This window comes from Lycorma delicatula, chromosome 1 (assembly GCF_047948215.1).
Source record: "Lycorma delicatula isolate Av1 chromosome 1, ASM4794821v1, whole genome shotgun sequence".
NCBI classification, from domain to species: domain Eukaryota; kingdom Metazoa; phylum Arthropoda; class Insecta; order Hemiptera; family Fulgoridae; genus Lycorma; species Lycorma delicatula.
The window spans coordinates 62036255-62064049 of NC_134455.1; the positions used below are offsets into that span (position 1 = coordinate 62036255).

A 27795-nucleotide genomic window follows, 5' to 3' on the forward strand; every position below is an offset into this window, starting at 1 on the left:
GTACACCAAGTACATTTAGCGACCAGACAGCCCGTAGTCTTTCCGAGCAATCCTTCTAAGTTTGTGCATCACAGGGACAGCGTCCGCCGCAACTTGTTTGATGTCGTTGCTAAAAAGCAACTTATCATCAAACAAAACACCTAGGTACTTATGAACCCTTACTCGGCTGATTACACAGCCTTTATACTTAATGTGGGGGTTTCGACTGCATGATAATTTGTCTGCGCCCTTTAGAAGCATAAACTTCGTCTTGGGCACAGAAATCTTTAAATTTTGCATGTCCATCCAGCCTTCGGCGGTTGACAAGGCCGCCTGCGCTCTACTTTCCAGCTGTGGTCGTGAATTTCCACGAACTAAAAGGAGACAGTCATCGGCGAAAGCCTGGGCCGTGACTCCTTCTGGAAATGTCAACCCCAGAAATCCGTCGAACACCAGGTTCCACAGCAGGGGACCGAGAACGGAACCCTGCGGGCTTCTCCTGGTGACGGATTTTTCCACAACTAGGTGCGCATCTTTAAACAGGGTCGTACGGTTAGACAAATAGTCTTGTACCACGGCCTGTATGGCTTCGGGAACATCGCGGCGTTCCAAAGCATAGAGGACAGAACTCCAACACAAGGATGGAAATGCTGCATCTATATCAATAAAAATAGCCAAAACATATTTGCAGTCGGCGCTTTCCACCTCGGTAAGAGCATTTAAGATGCAATCCTCGGTGCCAACCCCTTTCATGAAGCCATATTGGCCTCGATTTAGAATACAGCTCATATCGATGCCTTCTTCGAGCCGTTCCACAACCAGCCTTTCAAGCAACTTGCCGAGGACCGGCAAGAGGCTGATGGGTCGATAACTGCCGACCTCACCAGGATCGTTTCCAGGTTTCAGGAGTACCCTTACCAAAGCCACCTTCCAGCAAGCCGGAAAGCAGCCCCAGCTTAGGCATCCCGTGAACAGTCTGCCCAGTGGCTCTCTTATAACAGGCAATAAATGATGGAAAATATCCGGATCAAGTTGGTCAATCCCCGCTGCCTTCTTTAGTGCCATTCGAGAAACCACTCGGTCTATATCTTCGGGTTCCACGGTCCGAACGCCAGGGAATGGTGTTTCACCCGCCCTAACGCCGATTTCCGCTTCCCCCTCCGGAGCATCTGGAAACAGAGTATCCAGGAACGCCCGGTAAGTCGCCACAGATGTTAAAGTGTGGTCACGACCACCTAACCCGCACCGAACACTGGACAACACGTGCAATGGCTTCGGTCGGTAACAGGTCTTCGCGAGCTGCCAGGGATCGCGCTGCAATTCCCGCATGGAGTCTTTCCAAAACTTGAGTTTGGCTTCCTTGATGGCGTAAACATATGTATTACGGGCACGCCGGTAGATCCGAAGACGCTCAGCGTGCACATGGTTAACGATGGTCCCCGTTGGGGGGCAACGCTGGTACCTTATCCGCGCGGACCTCACTCTTGCGTGCAGCACACTAAGGTCAGAGGACCACCATTTCTTGCCGGGCCTCCGTCTGCCTTCCACAGACGACCCCCCGGAAAATGGGGTCATGACGGCTCCAGGCACGCTCAGATCAGCGGACTGGCTGCTTGTGACGGGTCCGTCCATTGGCCTAGGCCGCCGTAGGACCTCGTCGCAACCAGTCTTGATGGCCCGGCCGATTAGCTCCGCCATCAATTCCACCTCCTCCCTAGACTCCATGCTCCACTGCAATCCCTGCAATGCAGCATCGCATACCCGCCTCAGCCTGTGTCGATCCAGGCCCCTTAGGTTGTAGCGACCTGGATTTGGTGCCTTTGGACCGCTCCGTAAGCAATTTCATAGGTTATAAGCCTATGATCGCTCACACTGGCCTCGGGCCAGACAGTCCAACTACCTATCCTTCGAAGCAAGTCACCCGTCACCAAAGTGACGTCTATGTAACTTTCCCCCAGTTCGCTGGAGAAAGTTGGTGGCTGCTCCGCATCAGATTTTGAGGAGATTTTGGCCCACTCAGCCCTCATCTCCTCAATCCGTTTCACACTTCCAGCCCCCGAGGCCTCCCGCCTTTCGACAGGCTTAACCTCCGGAGCCTTGGGTGCGGGAACGGATTTGGCGTCTCCGCTTTCATCCTTCCCAGACCTCGTAGGGCGCCGCACTTCTGACCTGGCACCCCCCTCTTTGCCTGGTCCTCGCTGGACGGACCCGGCTTTCGCCTTCACCGGACAGCTCGGAACCGCGGTTTCGGGCAGGATTTCCTGCAATGCCGCTGCCCTCGGACGCTCCACTGCCCGAGGGGCTTCCGTGACCTCCTTATCGGAGGACCGGGGCCTCGGCGGCGACCTGCCGAGTGACCTCGGCAAGAAGGGGTCACCGGAGACCAGGTCCTTGGCCAGACCAACCAAGTCATCCATGCAACCTCCCCCGGGTTGCTCCATCGCTGATTCTAACACTACACCAACTGTGTTGCCAGACACTACAACCACAGTTTGTTCGAAACTATCACCTATCACAAGTCCTGGATGAGCGTCAAACCTCTTATACCCCGACGGACCGTCTGTTCGGCAGCCCAATCGAGGAGTCGAAGTATGAAACACTCCTACCACCGGCTAGGTCGGAGCGGAAACCGCTTCTCGAACCTGCCAGAGGATCTGAAAAAATTTCTGGCCTCACCAACTACGAAAACGGGGACACGTTGTTTCAAAGGAAACGTCCTTGTTTAGCCGACAGCAGCACTACTGCAACACACTACGCTGCCGCTTGGTCGTAACTTCACAGCAACGCAGGTTGACTAACCGCTGCTGATCGTTGTCAACCCCGACGACGTGAACGTAGGACACTGCCGCTTGCAAAATCAGACTGCACCGGTTGCAAAAACACAAGCTTTACAGTACGGGGCCAGAGGCCGAGAAGCGATCATAATGAGTATGTTCATGTCATTAAGGAAGCCAGAATCAAGTTATGGCAAGACTCTATGCGCGAGTTGGAGCGCATGGAGTCGCTCCCCTGGTATCCGCAGCCCCTGGTAGTTCGCAAAATCATGTTACCGGCCAAAGCCATTGCACGTGCTGTCCAGTGTTCGATGCGGGTTTGGTGGTCGTGAACACACTTTATCATCTGTGGCGACTTACCAGGCGTTCCTGGATACTCTCTTTGCAGATGCTTCGGAGGGTGAAGCAGAGGTTGGTGTTAGGATGGGGACTACGCCCTTCCCTGGCGTACGGCTGTGGATCCCGTAGATATAGACCGAGTGGTTTCTCGAATGGCACAGAAAAAAGCACCGGGGATTGACCAACTTGACCCGGATATATTCTACCATCTGCTGCCTGTCATAAGAGAGCCGATTGGCAGGCTGTTCACGGGGTGCTTTAGCTGGGGCTGCTTCCCGACTTGTTGGAAAGTGGCTTTGATGAGGGTGCTCTTAAAACCAGGAAAGGATTCTAGTGAGGTTGGCAGTAACCGGCCCATCAGCCTCTTGCCGGTGATCGGCAAGTTGCTTAAAAGGCTGGTTGTGGAACGGCTGTGGTAAAGCATTGAGATAACTGTTTTCTAAATCGAGGCCTCACGAACGGGTTGGCACTGAGGATTGCATCTTAAATGCCCTTGCCGAGGTGGAAAGCTCCGACTGTAAATGTGTTTTGGCAATTTTTATAAACATAGAGGCAGCATTTCCTTCCTTCTGTTGGAGTTCTCTTCTCTATGAGTTGAGCCGCAATGCTCCCGTAGCCCTGCAGGCCGTAGTACGTGACTATTTGTCTAATCGTACGGCTCTGTTTAAAAATGCGGATCTAGTTGTGGAAAAATCCGTTACCGGGGGAAGCCTGCAGGGTTCCGTTCTCGGTCCCCTGCTGTGGATCCTGGTATTTCATGGGTGACGGCCCCGGTTTTCGCCGGTGACTGTCTCCTTTTATTTCATGGCAATTCACGACCGCAGTTGAAAGATCAAGCGCAAACGGCCTTGTCGACAGCGGGGGGCTGGATGGACATTCAAAATTTAAAGATTTCTGTGCCCAAGACGAAGTTTATGCTTCTCAAGGTGGACACAAATTATCGTACAGTCGAAACCCCCACACTAAGTATAAAGGCTTGTGTAATCAGCGGAGTAAAAGTTCATAAGTACCTAGGTGTTTTGTTTGATGAAAAGTTGCTGTTTAGCAACCACATTAGGCAAATAGCGGCGGTCGCCGTCTCAGTGATGCTCGGAAGTACTATGAATTGTTTGGCCGTCAAATGTGCATGATGTATCGATGTGTCTTCGAAAGCATGATCTCTTACGCAGTGCCTGTTTGGGCGCATAGATTGGATATGAATAGATCACTAAAATGTAAGGAGTGCCGAGCGCAGAGCCTTAATTGTATGAACAGATGTTTTTAAAACAACCTCCTACGAGGCTACCATCATATTGGGAAAGGCTCTCCCAATCGATTTAGTGGTGAAAGTTCGGGCAGCCATGTGGAGATTGCGAAGAGGCCGGGAGGCCGAAATATTTGGGTTGCGGTTTCGGGCCAGTCCAGTACCGGAACGGAAGGGTGATCACAATGCACCAAATCAAAATTTCGTTCGGTTGCCCATCTCCCGCTTGTGGAAGAGGCTGCAGAACCTCGCGATGGAAGCATGGCAGCTGGAATGGGTCACCACGACTAAGGGAAGATCCCTGTGCACGTTTATACAGGATCTGGGAGATGGTATGCCTCGAGTTCATTTTAAGGGCAACGGGTGCCCAGGTGCTCATCAACCATGTTAATTTGAACTAATATCTGTTTCGGTTCCGTCTGGCTGCTGATGAGCTGTGCGTTTGCGGAGAAGTGCAGTCAAATGAACACTTGATTTGACGGCTCTGCTTTGGGGGGGGGGGGGCAGAGACCGGACCACCCTGGAACTTATAGCCAAGGGGAAAATTGGCCACTCACAAGCGGCCAGTCAATGTGGCGAGAGCCGCATTGTCGGACCGTGTGGGAGTTCCTTGATCCGGTGACTATGTTCAACCAGCATTAGTAGTTCACTTAAGGGAGACTCCTAACGCAATGCTGTGGGAAACTAACCTTGAGATATATGGCTGACCACCAGCCAATTAGGGCTCCAAGTGCTTTTATATGGTGAACAGGTACTTGCTGGAATTCAGCGACCTATGCGTGGCAGCGAATTGCTGTCTTTACAAAGTAAATTTTAATTTATGGATGTCATATATATTCTTAGTAGTTAAGGGGGTGCGCCTACCCATTTTAGTAAATATATGACAAGGGAGTGGTTGCGACACATAAGCCGGTGTATATGTCACCGCGCTTAGTCCGCTCACGCTGTTAGGTAAGCTCTAGGAGCTATTTAGGACACTGGTCGCTAAACTGTTTCGAGGCTCGGTAACCGTTTGTGGCACAGACATTCGGTCACCACCGAATGGGGTGGTGGCAGGAGAAATGTCAAGCAAACCAATAACCTCCTTAACTCTAATGTCCATACGTTGTCCAGATTTACGTATGGAAAGTATCTTGTTGGTGCCTGTAATGTCAACATCCGATTTCACGGGTTTAAGTAAGTCCGCGTGTGACGTATTAGACATTAGATTAAGTGTCTCCGTCCTATAGTCCGCCAATAGTCCCCCCCCCTCCACCAGACCGAGGGAGTTTTGCCACTCGGAATGGAAATTACGTCCCGCCCTCCTGACTTCACACTATAGTATTTTCCTTAAGTATACTGCAGCCTGAATATCATCCGTAGATCTCAGCTTGAATATCATCCAGGTTCCTTCTGTAGAGCGTTGTGGATTTCGCTCTGTACGGACCTGGTTTTTGTTTCTCTGTGTTTATTGAGTGTTTGGACTGAGTTTATCAGTAAATTTTTGGACTGGACTGATAGCGATTGTTGAATCAATTACTGTGGTCTTGTTTATTAGTGAATTGTGAGTTTTGGTTTATGAACTAATTTTTTATGTTATGTTTTGTGTTTTCAACCTTATTTACTCTTGTAATAAGGTCTATATTCTATAATTGTAGTGGTCTACAAGAACCAGCACGCTGCTGAGTTGTTTATCTTAATAAAACAACGATCATAAAAACTACGTCACTAGCTCGGTGAGTCTTAGTTAAAGTTTTATAAGTCCTTACGAGCCAAACTAGAGAAATACTACCCATCTTTTTTTCTTCTGATCCTTTCCTCTCCCTACTTAACTCCTTGGCATCTCCAGCGATCCCGACCCCATCTTTTTACACCCTCCCTCATTCTCCCAAAATCCGACTTCGGATTTGGGGAGATACATTTTTAACGAGGTAGAGTTCCGAGCTGCTCATACTTGTGAGACACTCCGACTGTTGAGTCTCTAACATAAGTTGATTTTCAGCTCAGAGAAAACGACAATGATGTTGCTTAAGGGCCAGTTGGGTGCTTCCCGACGAATCCGGGTTCGGATGGCTGGTGTCCCCGTTCGGTACGTTACAGCTCGAAAATACCTCGGTGTTATCCTTAATGAGAATTTCCGGTTCAAGGAATATCTGCAGTATGTAGCAAAAAAGGCCGCTGATGGCTGTTAGGTATTACGCGGACATTTTTCTGCGTGCCCAGCGACTCATCTTGCTGGCTATTATAGGCGGTTATAGAACAGTCTCGCGGGATGCAGTGTGTGTTATAGCCGGAGTCAAACCAATAGATATCTTGGCTAATGAGCGTAATGAACGCTACATTTCCTAGCTAAATAACCTATTGACGTTAGAACGAAAGCAGGAGATTGAAGACTGGGGCCTTGCATCTTGGCAGGTCAGATGGGACGAATCCCCCACAGGTCGCTACACGCATGGTATACTTCCCATAGTGTCTGATTTAGGTGCGATTGGATGGGTTTCCTCCAATTGGAATATCACACAATTTCTCTTCGGGCATGGTGCCTTTCGCGCCAGTTTGGCCAGGTTTCGTTTGGTGAATTCGAGTCAATGCCTTGATTGCGGGACTGATGATACAGTGGGCCACGTCCTCTACGTCTCTCTCCGATACGAGGTCGAACGTTCACGAGCTGTTAGGGAATATGAGAGAATACATTCCTTTCTGGATCACCCTATTAACTGGATGATCCACGAGAAGTGGTTTATAGTGGCAGGTTTTATTCGCGCCCTTGCGGTGTGTAGGTCTGTAGAGGAAGTTTAATCGAGGCACTCGATCGTGGTCGTGGTAGGATCCCTGCTGGTTAGGGTTCCGGCTTAGGCATTGGATTGATTGGAGGTAGGCACATTGGCATCGTGACATGGTTATATTGGTATTGGTTGTGATTCGCTTTGGCGGTCCCGCTGGTGGGGGTAGCCGCGCACTGGGGTATGGGGTAACCCGTGCGACCGGGGGCGTGGCTTCCCTCCGCCGGTGGCGGTCCTGATCGTGACTTGGTAATGCCACGCGTAACACCATGATGGTACCGGTTGGAGGTCGCGGTTTGTCCCCAACTCCTGCGCGGATGAGAATGAGGTTACGTTCCCCTTGTTAGATGACGTAAATTGGTTGACCTGTTTGGGTGTAGGTCTGAATTTCTGTGTTGCGTAAGAGATAATTTTGATTGGTATAAATGTAGCACTGATTTAACTTTAAACTCGTTCGTTTTCTGAGGCATTCACAGTCACGAACGATGCTGTCAAATCTGGAGTAGGCGCAGGGCTCGTGCTTCCGCGTTTTCGGTTAGTTAGTTTGAAGGAATCATGTTAGGTTGGATGTGAAGATGTCCGTTTGAGGCCTAAGTAAAGGTGAAATTTGATATGTATTTTACTAATGCAAATGTCTGCCGAGGCATTTACATCGGTGGCATCCCGACCGAGGCCTGGCTGATGACTGTGAGATGTAATCAGTTACAGGGTCTAAAGACGACCTCCGGTAAAGCCCCTCAGGGCTTGGAACAGAGGGGAGTGTGTGGCGACCGGTAACGTCACAAGGTGGGGTCTTCCCTCTACTGGGTTTGGATGTTGATACAATGGCAGTGGTGGATTTACATGAGGTGACTGCTGACCGCCTACTTGCCGGATTGGCGGCCTGACACCCTTAGGTGTCCTGGCTTCTGAGGGATTCTGGTATGATGGCCGGTAATGTTCTTATGGTTACTTTGGAAGTCAGATAAGTTGTTGTTGAAGCGGGAGTAGTAGTACTGGTGAAAACCAAATTTCACATTGCGTTCACGGATTCTGATGGTGCCGGTGACTTGTCGTAGACACTCGTCTAAGTGGTTGAGAAAGTGAGAAAAAACAGTGGTGGCCTTGGGATGCTGCAGGTCGAGGTATACGGAGTAAACACTGCCACTTATGTAAGGAAAATCTTTTGAGTGTGAGGGTAGAAGGACAGGTGAATCGTATCATTTACTATCGCCTGCTGTTAGATTCCCTAATACATGGAAGACTGAGGAGCCCGTGGATCCGGATCATAAGATCGAGACGCTTGTTATTAAGACACCCGTGACTACCTCATATGCTGAATTGCTGAGGACACTCAAAACTGATGTAGCGGTGCCTAGTGTTTCTGAAATTCTCTCAATTCGAAAGGCTGGGAATGCCATGGAGATGCGGATTAAAGAAAAAATGACGCGGTTGAAACCTTCAAACAGACGGTGACTTCTGCCATCAGAGAGTAATGTCACATCTAAAACAAAGATTGCAACATTACGTATACGCGATCTTGAGAAAGATATTAACTCCGAGGATGTACTCCGGGGGCTTGAAAGAATTATGGAAGTTGCTGGCATCTCCATAAGGGGAGGTTTCGGGGAGTCTAAGATTGCCACATGTAGGCTCCCTGCGGCTTTGGCCGCTGACATAATGAGTAAAGGTAGAGTAAAGGTAGGGTTTGCATCTTACCGGGTAGATACTCTTCAGGCCCCATTGAATTGCTATAGGTGCTTTGAACTGGGGCACCTCTCCAGAAATTGTAGTGGTGTAAATAGGGAAAACACCTGTTTTAACTTTGGTGAAGAGGGTAGGACATGCAAGATGTCCGCCTGATGAGGCCTGCAGCGAAGGCAAAAGCTGAGTTTAAAAATCACCAATGCGAATGCCTACCGAGGCAATCACATCGGTGGCATCCCAACCGAGGTCGGGCTTATTACTGTGAGGTGTAATATGTTGATGGTCAATAAGACGACCCCCGTTAAAGCCCTTTAAGGCAATGATCGGGAAGGGGGGTGGCGACCGGAATCCGTCACAAGGTGGGTGTCTTTCCTTACGGGAGTTGGGATGTGGTGAAGAGGGCTATCGGGCTGCTGAGTGTGTGAAGAGACCTAGGTGCCTGACATGTAAGACTGAGGGGCACCGTACTGGCGCCGTTGAGTGCCCTAAGGGTCTTACAACAACAAGGAGTACGGTGAAATGGGGGAGGAATGAAGCACTCGCAATTTGAATTACTTGACACTTGCCCAAGATATTTTGACATGTAGTGTATCGGAGATGAGTACTGATATAACAATCATCTCCGAACCATATCGGGCCCGGTGTGGTGCGGACTGGTTGGAGTTGGCAGACGGTGCATACCCGTACGACCGATCGGTCGTACGGGTATGCTCTCTTCTGCTAATTCTTGAGCCATTTTGCGAGAATGGTTTTTTCGGTCCAGTATTGCCGGAATGTGTGCATATAGCTTCTATTGTCGCCTAATGAGTACTGAACGGTTCAAGGATGTATTGTCTGCGCTTGCTGGAGACAGCTACGCGACGACCTGCATTGATTGCGAGCGATTTCAGTGCGTGGTCGTCGACATAGGGCTCTGCCAGAACGGACGCAAGAGAAAGATTGTTGACCGAGATGGCTGCATCCGTGGTCTTAGTGTGTATTAATGAAGGGAACACTCTCCAACCGGAGAGGCACCTTTGGATCGACCATTGATGTTACTTTTGCCACCCCCATCCTCGCGGCGAGGATTGGTAACTGGCGGGTATCGGAGGATTTTACTGGACGTGACCACCAGACGATATGTATGACTGTGGAGGACGATAGACAGAGTGCACATGGACGGCCCCTAATACATGGCTGGATTGCAAGGAGAATTGACCCTCATGCTTTTACTGAGGGACTTAAGAGATCCCTCTTGAGGTGAGGGAAGAAGTGGAAATCATATCAAATCATTCAAATCTGGTGAGTATGGTGGATGTGGAATAGGCTCAAACAAGTTTGCGGAAAGCCATCAGAGAGTTTACGTGATACCGATCGTGCACATTTTACAATAACCCAATTGCTCGATAATATGGCTTACTCGTTCTTTAGATATGCCTAACTGAATAGTAATGTGTTACTGGGTGATTCGCTGGTCACTTTAAAGCAAATTGTCCACCTCCTTTCAATGTTTCTCTCTTCAATCAAAGAAATTCGTTGTCCACTGCAAGGTGCATCCTCAATTGTTGCTTTACCAATCTCACATTCTCAAAATTTCAACGCCCACCTAATCACAGTACTTTTTTTGTCAACATTTTCACTACTGTAAACATCTTATAAATGTTGAAAAATATTCATAGGATTCTCATTTTCTGCTGTTAAAAATTTGATCACTGCAGACTGTTTTAACCATGTTAACATATTGGCCGTACTCGACTCCATTTTAAATGCTACTGAAAACAGACTGGTAAATGGATTTCAACATATTATCGCATGTTTGTACAGGGGGATTTTAGCTATCATATGTTGTCATGCCTCCTCTATGAATCATGAGACCTTGCCGTTGGTGAGGGGGCTTGAGTGCTTAGGGATACAGAGTAGCTGGACCGAAGGTGCAACCATATCGGAGAGGTGTCTGTTGAGAGCCAGACTAAGGAATGATTCCTGAAAGAGGGCAGCAGCTCTTTCAGTAGTTGTTAGGGGCGTGAGTCAGGACGACTTAAACGGCCGTATCAACATCACTCAGTCCTCTGAGTACTGCGCAGCTGAAAGCAATGGAAAACTACAGCTGCTTTTTTTCCAAGAAAATGTGGCTCTCTGCATTTTCACATAACAATAATGGAGGCGCCTTCCTTGGTAAAATATTCCGGAGGTAAAATAGTCCTCCGTTCGGATCTCCGGGTGGGGACTACTAAGGAAGGGGTCACCAGAAAATTAAAAAATAACATTCTACGAGTCGGAGCGTGGAATGTTAGAAGCTTAAAAAAGGTTGGTAGGCTAGAAAATTTAAAAAGGGAAATGGGTAGGACAAATGTGGATATAGTAGGAATTAGTGAGGTTCGGTGGGAAGAGGAAGGCGACTTTTGGTCAGGTGATTTTAGAGTAATTAACTCAGCGTCAAATAATGGGCAGGCAGGAGTAGGTTTCGTGATGAACAAGAAGATAGGGAGGAGAGTGGAGTATTTCAAAACGCATAGCGATAGAATCATTGTAATAAGGATAAAATCAAAACCTAAACCGACAACGATTGTTAACGTCTATATGCCTACAAGCGCCCATGATGATGATGAGGTAGAGTGTGTATACGAAGAGATTGATGAAGCAATTAAACACGTAAAAGGAGATGAAAATTTAATAATAGTTGGAGATTGGAATGCAAGCATTGGGGAAGGCAAGGAAGGAAATATAGTGGGTGAATACGGGCTGGGCAAAAGGAATGAAAGAGGGGACCGACTTATAGAGTTTTGCACGAAGTATAATTTAGTAATTGCCAACACCCAATTTAAAAATCATAACAGAAGAATATACACTTGGAAAAAGCCAGGCGATACTGCAAGGTATCAGATAGATTATATCATGGTTAAGCAAAGATTTAGAAATCAACTCGTTGACTGCAAAACTTACCCTGGAGCAGACATTGATAGCGACCATAATTTGGTGATAATGAAATGTAGATTGGGGTTTAAAAACCTGAAGAAAAGGTGTCAGATGAATCGGTGGAATTTAGAGAAGCTTGAGGAAGAGGAGGTAAAGAAGATTTTTGAGGAGGACATCGCAAGAGGTCTGAGTAAAAAAGATAAGGTAGAAAATGTAGAAGAAGAATGGGAGAATGTTAAAAAGGAAATTCTTAAATCAGCAGAAGCAAACTTAGGCGGAATAAAGAGAACTGGTAGAAAACCTTGGGTTTCAGACGATATATTGCAGCTGATGGATGAACGTAGAAAATATAAGAATGCTAGTGATGAAGAAAGTAAAAGGAACTATCGGCAATTAAGAAATGCTATAAACAGGAAGTGCAAACTGATGAAAGAAGAGTGGATTAAAGAAAGGTGTTCAGAAGTGGAAAGAGAAATGAATATTGGTAAAATAGACGGAGCATACAGGAAAGTTAAGGAAAATTTTGGGGTACATAAATTAAAATGTAATAATGTGTTAAACAAAGATGGTACACCAATATATAATACGAAAGGTAAAGTCGATAGATGGGTGGAATATATTGAAGAGTTATACGGAGGAAATGAATTAGAAAATGGTGTTATAGAGGAAGAAGAGGAAGTTGAGGAGGATGAAATGGGAGAAACAATACTGAGATCTGAATTTAAGAGAGCATTAAAAGATTTAAATGGCAGAAAGGCTCCTGGAATAGACGGAATACCTGTAGAATTACTGCGCAGTGCAGGTGAGGAAGCGATTGATAGATTATACAAACTGGTGTGTAATATTTATGAAAATGGGGAATTTCCATCAGACTTCAAAAAAAGTGTTATAGTTATGATACCAAAGAAAGCAGGGGTAGATAAATGTGAAGAATACAGAACAATTAGTTTAACTAGTCATGCATCAAAAATCTTAACTAGAATTTTATACAGAAGAATTGAGAGGAGAGTGGAAGAAGTGTTAGGAGAAGACCAATTTGGTTTCAGGAAAAGTATAGGGACAAGGGAAGCAATTTTAGGCCTCAGATTAATAGTAGAAGGAAGGTTAAAGAAAAACAAACCAACATACTTGGCGTTTATAGACCTAGAAAAGGCTTTCGATAACGTAGACTGGAATAAAATGTTCAGCATTTTAAAAAAATTAGGGTTCAAATACAGAGATAGAAGAACAATTGCTAACATGTACAGGAACCAAAGAGCAACAATAACAATTGAAGAACATAAGAAAGAAGCCCTAATAAGAAAGGGAGTCCGACAAGGATGTTCCCTATCGCCGTTACTTTTTAATCTTTACATGGAACTAGTAGTTAATGATGTTAAAGAACAATTTAGATTCGGAGTAACAGTACAAGGTGAAAAGATAAAGATGCTACGATTTGCTGATGATATAGTAATTCTAGCCGAGAGTAAAAAGGATTTAGAAGAAACAATGAACGGCATAGATGAAGTCCTACGCAAAAACTATCGCATGAAAATAAACAAGAACAAAACAAAAGTAATGAAATGTAGTAGAAATAACAAAGATGGACCACTGAATGTGAAAATAGGAGGAGAAAAGATTACGGAGGTAGATGAATTTTGTTATTTGGGAAGTAGAATTACTAAAGATGGACGAAGCAGGAGCGATATAAAATGCCGAATAGCACAAGCTAAACGAGCCTTCAGTAAGAAATATAATTTGTTTACATCAAAAATGAATTTAAATGTCAGGAAAACATTTTTGAAAGTGTATGTTTGGAGTGTCGCTTTATATGGAAGTGAAACTTGGACAATCGGAGTATCTGAGAAGAAAAGATAAGCTTTTGAAATGTGGTGCTATAGGAGAATGTTAAAAATCAGATGGGTGGATAAAGTGACAAATGAAGAGGTATTGCGGCAAATAGATGAAGAAAGTAGCATTTGGAAAAATATAGTTAAAAGAAGAGACAGACTTATAGGCCATATACTAAGGCATCCTGGAATAGTCGCTTTAATATTGGAAGGACAGGTAGAAGGGAAAAATTGTGTAGGCAGGCCACGTTTGGAGTATGTAAAACAAATTGTTGGGGATGTAGGATGTAGAGGGTATACTGAAATGAAACGACTAGCACTAGATAGGGAATCTTGGAGAGCTGCATCAAACCAGTCAAATGACTGAAGACAAAAAAAAAAAAAAAATGTTGTCATGCCCAATTTGATAGTACCTTTTGTCTCCGTGCTAGTGTGCAAAATTTATCAGCCAAGCCTTGTACAGGTGATTCAAAGAAACGGGAAATTTAAAATATTAAATAACGTTAATGAAAATTTTTTTTAGAAAATGAATTTTATTTCATGTAATTGTACAAATGTTGCCATTTTAGGATACATACATTTTAGTTTATTTTGTATAGATGACATCTTGCAGGTCTTTTACGTAAACACTCACGAAGTCTCTTCGTTAAATTGTTCATGGTTTGACGTAACATCTCAACTGGAATTTCGGCAGTTGCTTCTCGGATCTTTGCCTTCAGTTCTTCCGTTGTAGCAGGTCTACTGTGGAACACTTCGGTTTTAAGGTGACCCCACAAAAAGTAATCGCAAGCTGAGAGATCAGGTGATCTAATATCACCATTTCGTGAAATGACACGTTGTCCAAACAATCGGCGTACAACTGCCATCGATATTCGTGCAGTATGTGACGTTGCTCCGTCTTGTTGAAACCAGGCTGTGTTAAGAAATCGGTGGAAATCTCTTTTGTTGTTCCACAATAAAGGTTTCAAGCATGGCTACGTAACGAGCCGACGTCACGTAATCGCAAGACCGTTGTCATCCTCAAAATAATAAGGGCCTATAACACCGTAAGATGACATGCACACCACACGGTCACTTTCTGGCCGTGCAACGGATGCTGGTGTAGCTGCGTAGGATTTTTTTGTGCCCAGTATCTGAAATTTTGCTTGTTAACAAATCCACTGAGGTGGAAATGCGTTTCGTCTGACATCCACAGTTCGTGAACAAACTCTTCGTTATCATTTATCCTCTGAAGCATTACATTACAGAATTGTGCTCGCACAACTGCATCGTTCGGCTTCAGTTCCTGGACGATCTGCAACTTGTACGGATGGTATTGCAAGTCCTTTACTAACATTCTTCGAACACTTGAACTATGCAATTGTGAAGATGCTGAGAGACGACGGATTGACCGATGTGGATTTCGTGTGGCAGCATCTTGTAAAGCTTGAACATTCTGTGGTGTACGGACGGTTCACTCACGCCCTGGAGGTTTCTTTTTCACTGCCGAACCAGTTTCCTCAAAATTAGATATCCATGTTTTAATAGCATGTGCTGATGGAACAAAGTCGTGCCGTCCCAGATTAAAATGACGGCGAAATTCTCTATGCGCTCCCTCCACACTGTCATTGTTTTTGTAAAACGCTTTGATAGCAAATGCACATTGCGCACCACTCCAAGGATCTATGACAACTAAATGGCAGGTTAGGTTAGAGAGGCTGACGCCACTTATCAAGTGGTACCAATCGCCCACGGCTACCAACACAACTTTCAAAATGTCCTGTTTCTTTGAATCACTCTTTATATGTACTTTATGCATAAGATATAAACTTATATTTATTAATATAAATTGTATTAGATATCTCTATATATGGAGTATAATTACAAATAATTATTAAATTTTAAAGTTTTCCTGTTTTTCTTTCAATGTCTCCTTTAAACAGCAAGTTGAACTATTCACTATTGTAACTGTATTCTTCACTATTGTTCACTATTTTGAACTGATGTGTAACTCTTCTGAACAAAGTAGTTCTTTGAAGTAACTTCCATATTTGAGGAAAATGGATTGTAAATTTTCCTTTTCACTTATATTCCTGGAATTTTTCACTGTTCAGTGCTCATATATCACATTTATTTGGTTTTGGGATTACATTTATGAAGTATTTCAACAAAATTTACCATGCACTGCAAAATTTGTTTGTAGATTACACAGTGTTAAATACCATAACTGGTAATGGTGTTATGTGTGCTAGTAATGCATGTTAGTCACTAGCCTGCTTAAAAGTAGATTAATGATTTTAAATAATATTAAAGAATATCATTTTTGGAATTCTCAGGAACAAGCATAGCTCTATCAAGCTTACTGTGGAAACTAAGGAGTGAAGTGGTTTCCCATTTTCTGTTTACTTAACTGAATATTTATCTATATATTTGGCTTGGGTGTATTATACCCCTATTTGTGATAAACAATGTATGATATATTATATATATATATATATATATATATATATATATATATATATATATATATAATATATACATCCAGCACATTCTGGAAGTTGCTGTTGACTGGAATTATGTAAGTGTAATGAAAAGATTTTCTTAATTATTTCTTACAATTATTAATTCATTATTTTATAGAAACTGATATTACAGTAACTGGAATAGTTTATAAAAATATATTGAAAATAACCTCTTCCAACATTAGTAAAATACTGCAACTTCAATACAACATGTTTCAATTTGTTTTCAATTATTTTAACCAGCTGATGTACTGGAATGTCTTTTGTGTGAATGCTGTTATTGGTTTTAGTTTGTCAGTCATGTGTGTTCTGTTGCAATATAGTACTTGTTTCGCTGCTCCCCATAGAAAGAAATCTGGAGGAGTCATAACAGGCGATCATACAAGCCACAAACCTCTCAAAATGATTTGTTCACCAAAGAAATTTTGTAGAAAAGTCATTGACCTTTGGTGCCATCTTGTTGGAAACCAACTGTGATTGATTTCCACTTCTGTTAACTGACTAATGAAGTTTGTTAAAACAGTCCAATAACAGTCACTATTTTCAAAAAAAGACTGGACCCACAATGTGCATTTTAGTCACACCGAACCAGACTCCAATTTTTGCTTCGTGTAAAGATTGCTCATGTAATTCATGGGGGTTATTTGTTGACCACAGTCATGTATTTTGTGAATTAATATATCCTACCAGATGAAACCGTGCTTCATTTGTATAAAATGTAATGTCAAGGATTCCTACAGAATTTTTGTCAATAAAACTTTTGAACTATTAACTATAATTTAGTCTTTTGGTATGATCTGTAGGTTTCAGTTCTTGAACATATATTACTTTGTAGGGGAAAAGTTTCAGTTCTTTTCTTACAGTTTTATGTGCAGTAGCAAGTCTGATGTCTTGCTACTGTGCTAAGTTACCCATTGACTATGATGCACTTCGGCCATGCATCTGAAATATCAAGCAGCTTGTTTTTGTTTAGTTTAGATGGTCTTCCACTTCAGTCGGTGTCTTCAACACAACCTGTTGCCAGAAAGTTTGTTATAACTGTTTGAACTGCATTGCTGTGAGGAACAGGAGTATTTATATTCTTTTCAGAAAACTTATGTTTCACCAAATCTGTATACTTGTAGTCTTCATGAAAGACCTGTTCAATGAGAAAAATGCATTCCTCTACCTAATGAAGCATTATGTTTCTCGCAACTATTGATTTTGATAAACAAAACGAAGCTCATTCAATCACAGCTCAACTACTGAATGAACAACTTGTTTATTACTGAGTAATATCCAATGAACTCAAAGGGCAACCAGCCTAACACCAAAAGATCAGAATGCACCACTTAATTCTAGAGGAAACTGCACAGTGATTTTCCGAATGCTCTGTATATATTTTGTTTTCACTCTGACTGGAAGTACATTGCATAAATGATTAAACGATGCTGCAGATCAACTTACAGGTAATCACTCATTTTAATTTATCATCACCATTAAAACCTACTGGCATCAACAGAGATGTATGAAGGTCAAAGTGTTTCTGTATTGATACTTGTATAAACTGTTTTTTTCCTAATGTAAAGTGAAGATAACATTTTTCTTTTAGTATGTGCTTGCAGAATAAATGAAACTCTTATTACAGGGAATGAATACACCAGCTGGTGATTCGGTTGTGAATGAAAACATTTTATGCCCTGATATTAAAGTAGAAATCAAGAATGAAACTGAGAAGATGGAATTTTTGTTTGTGCCAGTTGTCAAGACAGAAACTGGTCTGACATCTGAGCATGTAAGTCTTAAAATTATGCTAGCTTTTGTTTTTTGTCATCACTCATTGAATAGTTGTATAAGTTGGTTTCTTATTAAAGATTTCAATCTTTCTAATGTTATAGTTAACATTCTCCTTTTCTAATAAATAAATGCATAATTACAGCCTGTGGGTCTCCGAAATCTGTTCAGAAGCTTAGGAGTGGTGCATTACTAACTGAAGTATTTAATGAAGACCAGTGCTGAAAACTCCTACCCCTTAAGAATGTAGGGAAAGGTGCAGTGGTAGTAGAACCCCATAATATGTTGTATTCCAGCAAGCTTTTTTGCCATAATCTAACCGCTATTGAACTAACGGAGATATCAGAAGATCACTGCAGGCTGTTATATCTGTGCAAAGGACTATGAGGAAGGAGAGTGGTGTTGATGTACCAATATCCTCACTCATTCTAACCATTTCTGCTCCTACTGTTCCTGATCGAATAAAGGTTGGTTATCTTTCTGTTCATGTGCGATCATACATATCAAACCCCAGACACTACTTCCAATGTCAGGATTTGGTCATACCAAAAGGGGTTGCCAAAATCCACATTCAGCGTGGTCTAGGGAATGCCCACTTTACAAGGAAGAAAAGGCAGTCTTGAAGATTTGTACTGAGCAGAAAGTGTTGTTCCCTGTGGCTTGTTGGGAATATACAGAAACCCTCAGCCTAAGAAATTCTGTACAGCCAGGTGTTAGTTATGTGCAAGCTGTCTTAAACGATGTACAAAAAGAGAAGGAATGTTCATCTTGTAAAGAACTCTCTAAATTGGTAGAAGCTTTGTCAGAACAAGTGAAATCTATCTTGGCTACAATTACTGCACTGAGCACTGGCATGAAGGTAACTTCAACAGTTGTTTTGATAGAAATACCAATAAAGGTGTACCGAATACCACTCCAGTTAGTACACTAAAAAATAAAACTCCTGCTGCACCAACAGTACAGTAAGCTACTAAGATCCCGCAAAAAACTTGTCGCCTGTATCTCTGGCCTCCCGGGCTTCCAAATCTCCACCACCACCTCAAGATACTGTTGAGGATATGGTGGTGAATGACGTGCTTGAAGAAACACAGAACTTCCGTAAAATTTTAGGCAATAAAGAAAAACTGGAAAGTTTTTGACAAGTAATTTGCATGCAGAGTTTTTATATATAATGGTTTTTTCTATGGATACAAATATTATTCTGTGAAATGTCTTTGGTCTACATTCCTGCCATGAGAATATTGAAATCCTCATTAAGGAACAAAATTCTTTAATGTGTGCAGGAGCCTCACTCCATCACCAGGGTGATGTATTGTTTTGCAGATACGTCTGGGGACTGCAGGTGCGCATTGAGGATTTTACATAATTTTAATCAAAGACCAATGACTGAATTACTTTGTGCTTTTCACAATGCAAGGGCTATTTGCCGCCGAGTGCTTAGGTGTGCTAAACAGAATTCTTGGATGAATTGCATTGAATCAGTTACTCTTACAACACCATCATCTGTTGTGTGGAGAAAGGTTTGTACCATGTGTGGATTTACAGTGGAGGTACAGTCACTGCAGCTGATTGAATTGCAGAATTATGAAAACCTTGTTACCGTCCAGTTGATATAGTAACCCCATTTAGAAGGTCGTTTAGAGGATATTCCATTTTAATTCAACAAATGATCAGTGCATCACTATTTTTGAATTTGATAATATTTGGTGTATGATAACTAACCACCTTGTGCTGGCCAAAAAATATTTTTTTATATTTAAAAAAAAAATTTCTTGAGTAATAGCCTATTTTCTAACTTACCAACAGGTAAAAACAGCCACTTTCATCACTTTTTCCATGAGCTATAGCATTCTTATTTTACATTATACAGTGGTTAAAAGGGTTTTTTTGGAAAGAGTAAAGATGGAACTTCATCTTAGTGTACTCAAATTTCATTTTGTTCCATAACCAAATCTTTTAATGTTTACTGAAGTTACATTTACAAATTGTTGTTTTTTCAAACTTTGGGTCCAAAACAATGAAGGGATTAAGGTAACAGGCCTGCTTTTTACCTTTTAACTCTTAGGTACTAGTAGTACTTATAAAAAAAATTGGACTGTTACTGATTGTCCATTACAAAAAAATGGCCGCCAAATTGTAAGACTGAAAATATCTAATTTTTGGGGCCCAAAACCTCATGAGGAACAGGTGGCAAAAACCTGAAATGTTTACAGCAGTAAGTACTTTTTATGTACTTAACCATATAAAATTTGTTTTGTTACTCAAAGGGTTTGACGAGTAATGTAGCCAACAAAACTGCTAAAAACACCATTCTTTCTAACCATAAACCACATATCCAAAAATACAAATGTTATGTATTTTCTCAGAATATAAAAATTACAACTAAACTCATTAGAATGAATAAATTGATAATTAATAAATAGTCAATTACAAAATGATAGTCTATTACAGAATGATAAATAATAATTACAAAATGATAAACAATTCATATACATTAACAAGCTGTTCAATTCACTTTTACCTTATTTTACTCCTCCTAATGGAAGTTATGAATAAATCTTGCACTTTTTGATAACAAACTTAACTAACATAACTTAGTGTTCCTGCCATTTTTTTATTGAGTAGAACTTATAAGTCCTCATTCATCTTTGGTGTAATGTTGTGTCCTCTTCCAGTAGTTGACAGAAAAAGCTCTGAAGGCATGAGAATCTAAAATATTTTCCAGTTGAACCCATGTTTGATTATCCCTCAGTGATTTTTTGAATGAAGTACCAGGACCCTGCGGATGGAAAAGTGTATTTGATATTCCTCTTCATTTTCATGTATTTTGACTTCAATGACTTCGCCTAACCACCACTGCTTTGTATTCGCAGCAGACATAATTTTTACAGCAATCAGAAACACTTAATGTTATTGTGTACTGATACTAACGTAAATGTTTCTGATTCTGAGGTCGCCTGGACTTTCAGAATACATTTCTGACTTGTTAGAACATAACTGTGAAAGGTTCTTATTTCTGGGACTGTTGTGATTACCTGATAATGAGAACTGATTTTTTCCATGGTATGAGGCAAAAAATGCTATTCAGCTTCGATTTCAAAATCTTGATGGTAGCACAAATTTATGAATTTTTTTGTTTGTTTTAATACTGGGCTGAGGAGCCATCAGAAAAATAAAACATTTGTTTAACTTCTGATAACATTGTTTTTACTTTACTTAAAACTTGCTTTTGGAAGCAGAAAAACGATGTATTGTGCTTCAAGTACTCACTATAATCACACATTAGCTTTGGCTTTTTAATTTTCCATCTTTTGTAAAATATATGAGAAATGGGATGTACTGTGGCATAAGTTTTTGACCAGTGATATGACTGGACTTCATCCTGTAAAGGAAAATTTTGGGAGAAGTCTCCCATTATATTACATTCATCCTCTAACAAGTTTTCCTTTTTAATGTTGAGGAAATTAGCTTGTTTCTTTGTAACAAAATGATGCTTTTTTAGATTATTTAAATTTTCAGCAACTTTACCTGAATACTCTTGAAATGGAAGAATGTGAGTAGTTCACAACGGTCAACAGAAACCCACTGTTTGAAGATAATTTCAGAATCAAAATCATTCCAGCCTCCTTGCAGTAATCTGAGCACTTCATCAGTCCTGGATATTTTTCACAATGTGACAGGATATGCATGTTTCATTTTTTATATCACGTACCATGTTTGAAAGGAGAATTTTATAATCAAATTTCATTTTTAGAGCAGATAACATGAGATTTACATTTTGGTGGGTGACACACACACAAATTGAGTGAGTACTTGGCCCACCAGTCAGAACACAAAATTTAGGTCTTAAATCATCAAATTTTGTAAAACCAATTTTTAAATTATGTTTTTTTTTGAAGGCTATGTACAATTCTTTTAAGTTACATAAGATAAGTCTTTTTTGAAAATTAATTTTCTTCCAGTCAGCTTATCTTACAGACATAATCCTTCTTGCCTGCCAAGAACATTTTATAAAATTTTCAACAATTAAGTACTAATTGTTTCTTTTTGGTTTTCTGACTGTTTCTTTTTGCCGATTTGTGGAAAAATTCCACTTATTTTAACTAATTATTTGGATTGACAGACTAAATGCTGACTAAACACTAAACTCATTTTCAATTTTTTGAATGCTCCAGCTGCTTTTTAATAACTTTAAATATTAATTTTTTTCTGGGTTGATGTAACTGTTTTCATTTTATCCTTTATTTCAACGATTAATTCATTTTCCCTACCTAAATCAGCATAATTTTGTGATACTAAACTGATTTCTTTTGTAGAAATATTTAAATCAAAGGAATTGTACTGGTAACTAACTTTGTTATTTTTGTAACTTTATTTTTTTAAATTAGTTCCTTTGCAATGCTCGATAATTTTTTAATGTTAACAGGGGAAATGCCAAGTACTGAACAAGCTTTATTCACTGACTCGACTATAACTCATTGAGGCTCAAATATATCCTGATATTCCGGTTCGCTTTCTGTATTATATTGTGGTATCTATATTTTGTTTAAGCATTTTGTATACAGTGCTCTGCCTGGAATTAATTTTAAATTTTGAATGCTTGTTGAAAGTGTCAAAGATATTTCTCGAAGAGATTTCTTAACCGTTTTAATGTGACAGCTAAATGGGTCAGAGCAGCTTTTCCCATTAATATGAAAATATTTTTCTAAATATTCAGTTTTATTAAAAGTACAGATATTTTTTGTTTCATTACATCCACTTCTTAAAGATATCAATGTTATTTGCTGTTCAGTAAACTTTAAAATATCGTGTAATGCTGAAGATCTATTTGTGACATTTGAAATAAATTTTGACATAGTGTTTCAGTGTGAATGCCAATTGAACACTCTATAATCTGTTTTTATAAAATGCAAGGGTTCTTACAATAACAATACATTTAGTATAAATTATAAAACCATCAATTGCACCTCACTTTGTCTTATCCCAGTTTCTCTACAGAAAAAATAAAAATATCTCTATCAATAAAATTAAAAATAAAAGATATTGCATAAAAAAGAAGTTCACTGCTAATAAAGTTACTTTATAAACAAATGTACATTACCTAATCACAGTATTAACACTAGCAACAATTCAACATATCACATTGAAATCAGAACTATAGCTGTGCCTTCTACAATGTTTACATTCTGGATTACACAAACATTCATGTCCATGCATGACTATTCACTTTCGTGTTTAAACATGAGTTTGTATGTATGAGTTGTAGTTTAAGTAACAAACTATCTAGAATATAAGCTATCTAATTATAGAGATATCAAATATTTTGTATAGTAGGACTACATTATTATTTGAAAAAATACATGCAGTAAAGTTTTTGGATATATTGTTTATAATTAGAAGGATTGGTGTTTTTAGTGGTTTTGATGGCATCATTACTCGTCAACCCCTTTGAGTAACAAAATAAATTTTATATGTTTATAAAGCACATAAAAGGTACTTGTTTACTGCTGTAAACATTTCAGATTTTTGCCTCTTGTCCCACATGTGGTTTTTGGGCCCAAAAATGAGAGAGACATTTTCATAATTTTATGATTTAGTGGCCAGTTTTTTTAACGAAGGACACTTTATAACTGTCCAATTTTTTCAAAATCAAAAATAGTGATGCAATAAAATTTTTGAAAATTTTGGCAGTTTCACTTACATCATTGTACTGCCCTGAATTTATGAGATATAAGTTGCAGGTATAAAAAATATCCTGTTTGTGATTGGAGACTTGCAAAATGAATTAAACATACCCTTTTCTTATAATGAAATAAGGTATGCTCTGCATAATTATTGAGACACTTTCCGTGGAAATAATATCAGGCTCAGTATGTTATCACTTTTCCCAGAGAGTGCACTATGACATCTTTTGTGTATCTATAATAAAATTTCCTCTGACCAGGTGTTTACAGATTCTTGTTAGAGGCACTGATTATCCCCATACTGAAACCTGGTAAAGATAAATCTTGCCGTACAAATTATCACCCTATCTCCTGACCACCCCTGTGCAAGGTGATGGAACAAATGGTAAACTGTTGTCTAGTGTGGTACCGTGAGTGAAACATCCTAATTGCCTCAGGGTGGTTTCTGCCAGAGTAGATTTTGTATTGATCACTTAGTTACCCTGGAAACTGCTGTTAAAAAAAAAAAAATTTATGTAACCAACGCCTGGTTGCTGTATTTTTTGATTTACAAAAGGTGTACGACACAGCATCGAGGAGAGGAATCCTAAACACCCTTAATGGGGTGTACAAGGTAATTTACTTACATTTATCAGGGGTTTCCTCAGTAGTCGACCCTTCCTAGTTTGAGTTGGAATGACAGTATCTGAGAGTTTTACACCAGAAAACAGAGTACCTCAGGGAAGTGGCCTAAATGTTACTTTGTACCATAAATAATATAAAAAACTGCATGCGAAAACCAGTTATGTGGTCTTTATTTTTAGATGATTTTTCTATTTACATAGAATGTAAAACATTAGCTACTGGTGAGAGGCTGCTTCGAAACACAATAACCCACTTAGAACTGTGGTGTAAATTTATGGGAGTTTTGTTTTCTCCAGAAAAACGAAGTGCATTTTCTTTTCCCGTTTGAGGGGACATGTTGACCCTCAACTGTATTTACATGGTGAACCAGTTGAGGCATGCATGCATGCAGATTAAATTTCTAGGAATGTGGTTAAACCAACAGCTAATGTGGGTAACACATTTAATGAAGCTGAAGATAAAATGTCTAAAAATGCTAGACATACTGAGAGTTCTATCTAATACCTGTTGTGGAACTGATCGTATATGTATGTTGCACTTCTACTGAGCTTCTTTCCAATTAGACTATGGCTGCACGGCTTATTTGTCAGCACGGTTCACTGCACTATAAATGCTTGATGCAGTCCATCAGTCATTCATCCGTCTTGCCATGGGTGCTTTTTGCTCTAGCCCGTGGTAAGTCTGCTGGTGGACAGTGGTGAGACATCTCTTTGTAACAGACAGAAGCAAATATGTTCTTACATGGCTCATATTAAAGCGCAACCAACTCATCCAACTTTTGATTTGGTATTCTTGAACCTGTATGCTAATCGATACTAGAAACAGCCAAGATCTGCTGTTCCATTATGCATCAGAGCTCAACGCCTTTTCTCAGCAATAAATATAGAATTACCTCACTTCTTCATGTTATTACCCTCCTTGACAGCCTTCTTTTGTTAATCAAAACAAAAGAAGGCTGCCAAGCACACAGCTTTTAATCTGTGTTAATATTATAAAAAGAACACAAATCCAGTTATCTTGCAAAACAAATTTTATGGTATTATAAATAGCATGAAACTGTAAAGCTTCTCATGCAGAAATAACCATTGGGAGGAGATTATTATCTGCTGTTTGGGAATGGGGCACACTAGGTTTACTCATGGATATCTGATGACTCAAACAGATAGACTAGTTTATGCTTGCTGTGACTGCCAACTAGCAGTGCTCTACATCCTTGTGGATATTATCTCTTATGTGGCATTTTGTAACAAATTTAAACTAGGGACTAATATGCGAGGGGATAATGAAACAAATTTATGTTTTATGATTCTTTAGGGTCGTCCATTTATATTCAAATATTTGAATTATTGTGTTTCAGCTTATTATGCTATTTACCGTAAAGCAGGTGGTAATTTTATATATATATATATGTATAATTTTATATATATATGTATAAACATAATATATCTTTGTGTTTTTATTTTAATCTTAGCATACGCTACAGGTTTTTTTTCATTTTAAGATATACTTTAATTGCTTTTAAAAATGTTTTTGTTTTTAATTAATTTTTAATTGTGAATTTTTAACATTTATTTTTTTGTTAAAACACACATGTGATAATAATACCAAAGCATTTTTCATCCAGAAAAAGTCTCTATGCTACAGGGTTTGTTGTTATGAATCTGTTGAACATACTTATACCTAGTAAGTAAGTAGGTTACTGCTACTTAGTAACCTACTTATAACATATAACCTACCACTTTTGTGTAAAGTTACTTTTTTGTAGGTTATAACCTACTAATAACATATATTAGGTTGTATTATTTTAGTTTTATTCATATGTAACTTTTTTGGGCACTAACATAGTGTATTTTGCATTCCAATACTCTTACTCTTACCGCTATAGTTTAGTAACTAACGTGTTGTAACCTTTACAGCTACAGCGTGATGTCAAAATCATACTCACGTAATATATTAATGTGTTAACATGGTATGAAAGAAATTCTTGCTATGCGTGCGTATCTCTTAGTGATATCACTTAATATGTTTAAAATTTACGTCTGCTTTCTTTACATAATTATTAGCTGGGTGCCTACATAATTTTCAACTATCAAGTTTTTCTAGTAGTTGCCTTCCTTATATTTTTCACTCATCTTAAGACAATTTAAAGTTTTTGAATAAATTTTTATCAAATAAGTTTATATCTAGAAGCTTGCTTTCTGTTTGTGTTTCACTTTTGAAGAGAAGTGTACACCATACAGATTTAAAAAAAAAATTATGGATGACAGTTAGTAAATTTAAACACATTGGTAGCTTCATAAAGGAATTTCAATTGACTTTTTTTTTGCAGGATGTAGATGAATCACATACTTCATTACCAGAAAAAGAAGATCCACTCTGTGTAGAAGGCCATAATAATAATTCATTGGTTTCTTCCCGTGTAGGAGTTGGTTTGGTTAAGTTAGAAAAAATTGATATAAAACATGAAAAATTGGTAAGATTTTTTTATTTATTGCAAGTTAAACTTGCATTAAACATTACGCTTCATTTTAAAAGCTTTATATATTTTATTACTGCCATTTAAATATTTTTGAAAAGTGTATCATGAAAAAATAGATCTTTCATGGTCCAACAAATTGTGTTATATTTTGTTAAGGATTTTTTTATCATTTCTATTAAGTTAAATTTAATTTTAATTAATTGGTATCAAAATTGCGTTGCTGTTACTGCACCACTATTTTTCTACTATATTGTGATCCATACAGCTTTGTTGGTGGTTGTTAAAGATAATATTTCCCAAAAAAAATTTAGGGCAAATTTTGAGCCAAGGAAAAATTTTCCTTTGCTTTTATTTCATTATAGTTTGTATTATTGTAAAGTTTACCTCAGTGTTGAGGAATTGATTTTCTGCCAGGATTGTGCAGACCAGTAAACATCAGCAGTCAAATTATTTCTTTTTTAATGTGTTGAACATTTTTTGTTTGATTTGTGTCTTGGAGAAGATATTATAAAAGCAAATGCTAGTAATGCTGTAAACACTCTCGATCTGGTGACATTAAGTAATGGAAATTGAAAAATATATTAATTTATTTTTTTAGTCTGATAAAAACATTTTGTTTTCTAAAATTAGTTGTTCATTATATTTATTAATTTGTATACATCAACAACAAATTCTTCCTTATCTAGTATTTAGTGTATATTGCATTCCATCTGCACTACTAGTCTTCAGTTTTACAGTCAGGTGTACATGCAATTTTCCCCCTTCTGAGTAGGTGTTCTTTGGTGGTTGGGTTTCAATTAACCACACATCTCAGGAATGGTCAACCTGAGACTGTACAAGACTATACTTCATTTACATTCATAATCCTCATTCATCCTCTGAAGCTGGTTCCTTACCTTACGCTGGTTCCAGAGGCTAAACAGAAAAGAAAAAAAGAAAGATCTGTATGAATGTTTCAGCTAGATAAAACAATTTGGAAAGGTTAGATGGTTGCATTAGATTACAAAAAAATAATTCTAGTGGAAAAATGGAAACATTTGAATTGCCAGAATATTTGTCATTACAATTGGTTAGTGAAAAATCTGATTCTGCATCTTTTATGTTGTAAGCTAATATATAAAATTCATTTAATGAATGAATAATAAAAAAAAAAATGTGCAAACTTGGGGAACAAACATAATTATAAATTAAAAGAAGCTCTGCTAATATTGTTAAAAATAAGCATCA

At 39.7% G+C, this 27795-nt stretch overlaps 1 protein-coding gene across 1 annotated transcript in view; it reads left to right on the forward strand.

The window, feature by feature from the left end:
• The window catches only part of LOC142317521 (uncharacterized), a 108904-nt gene that overhangs the window by 66459 nt on the left and 14650 nt on the right, over positions 1–27795 (forward strand). Inside the window, exons 6-7 of the mRNA XM_075354081.1 lie at positions 17636–17782; positions 26419–26562. Coding sequence (XP_075210196.1) covers positions 17636–17782; positions 26419–26562 — 291 coding nt within the window. The remainder of the gene's footprint in view (positions 1–17635; positions 17783–26418; positions 26563–27795) is intronic.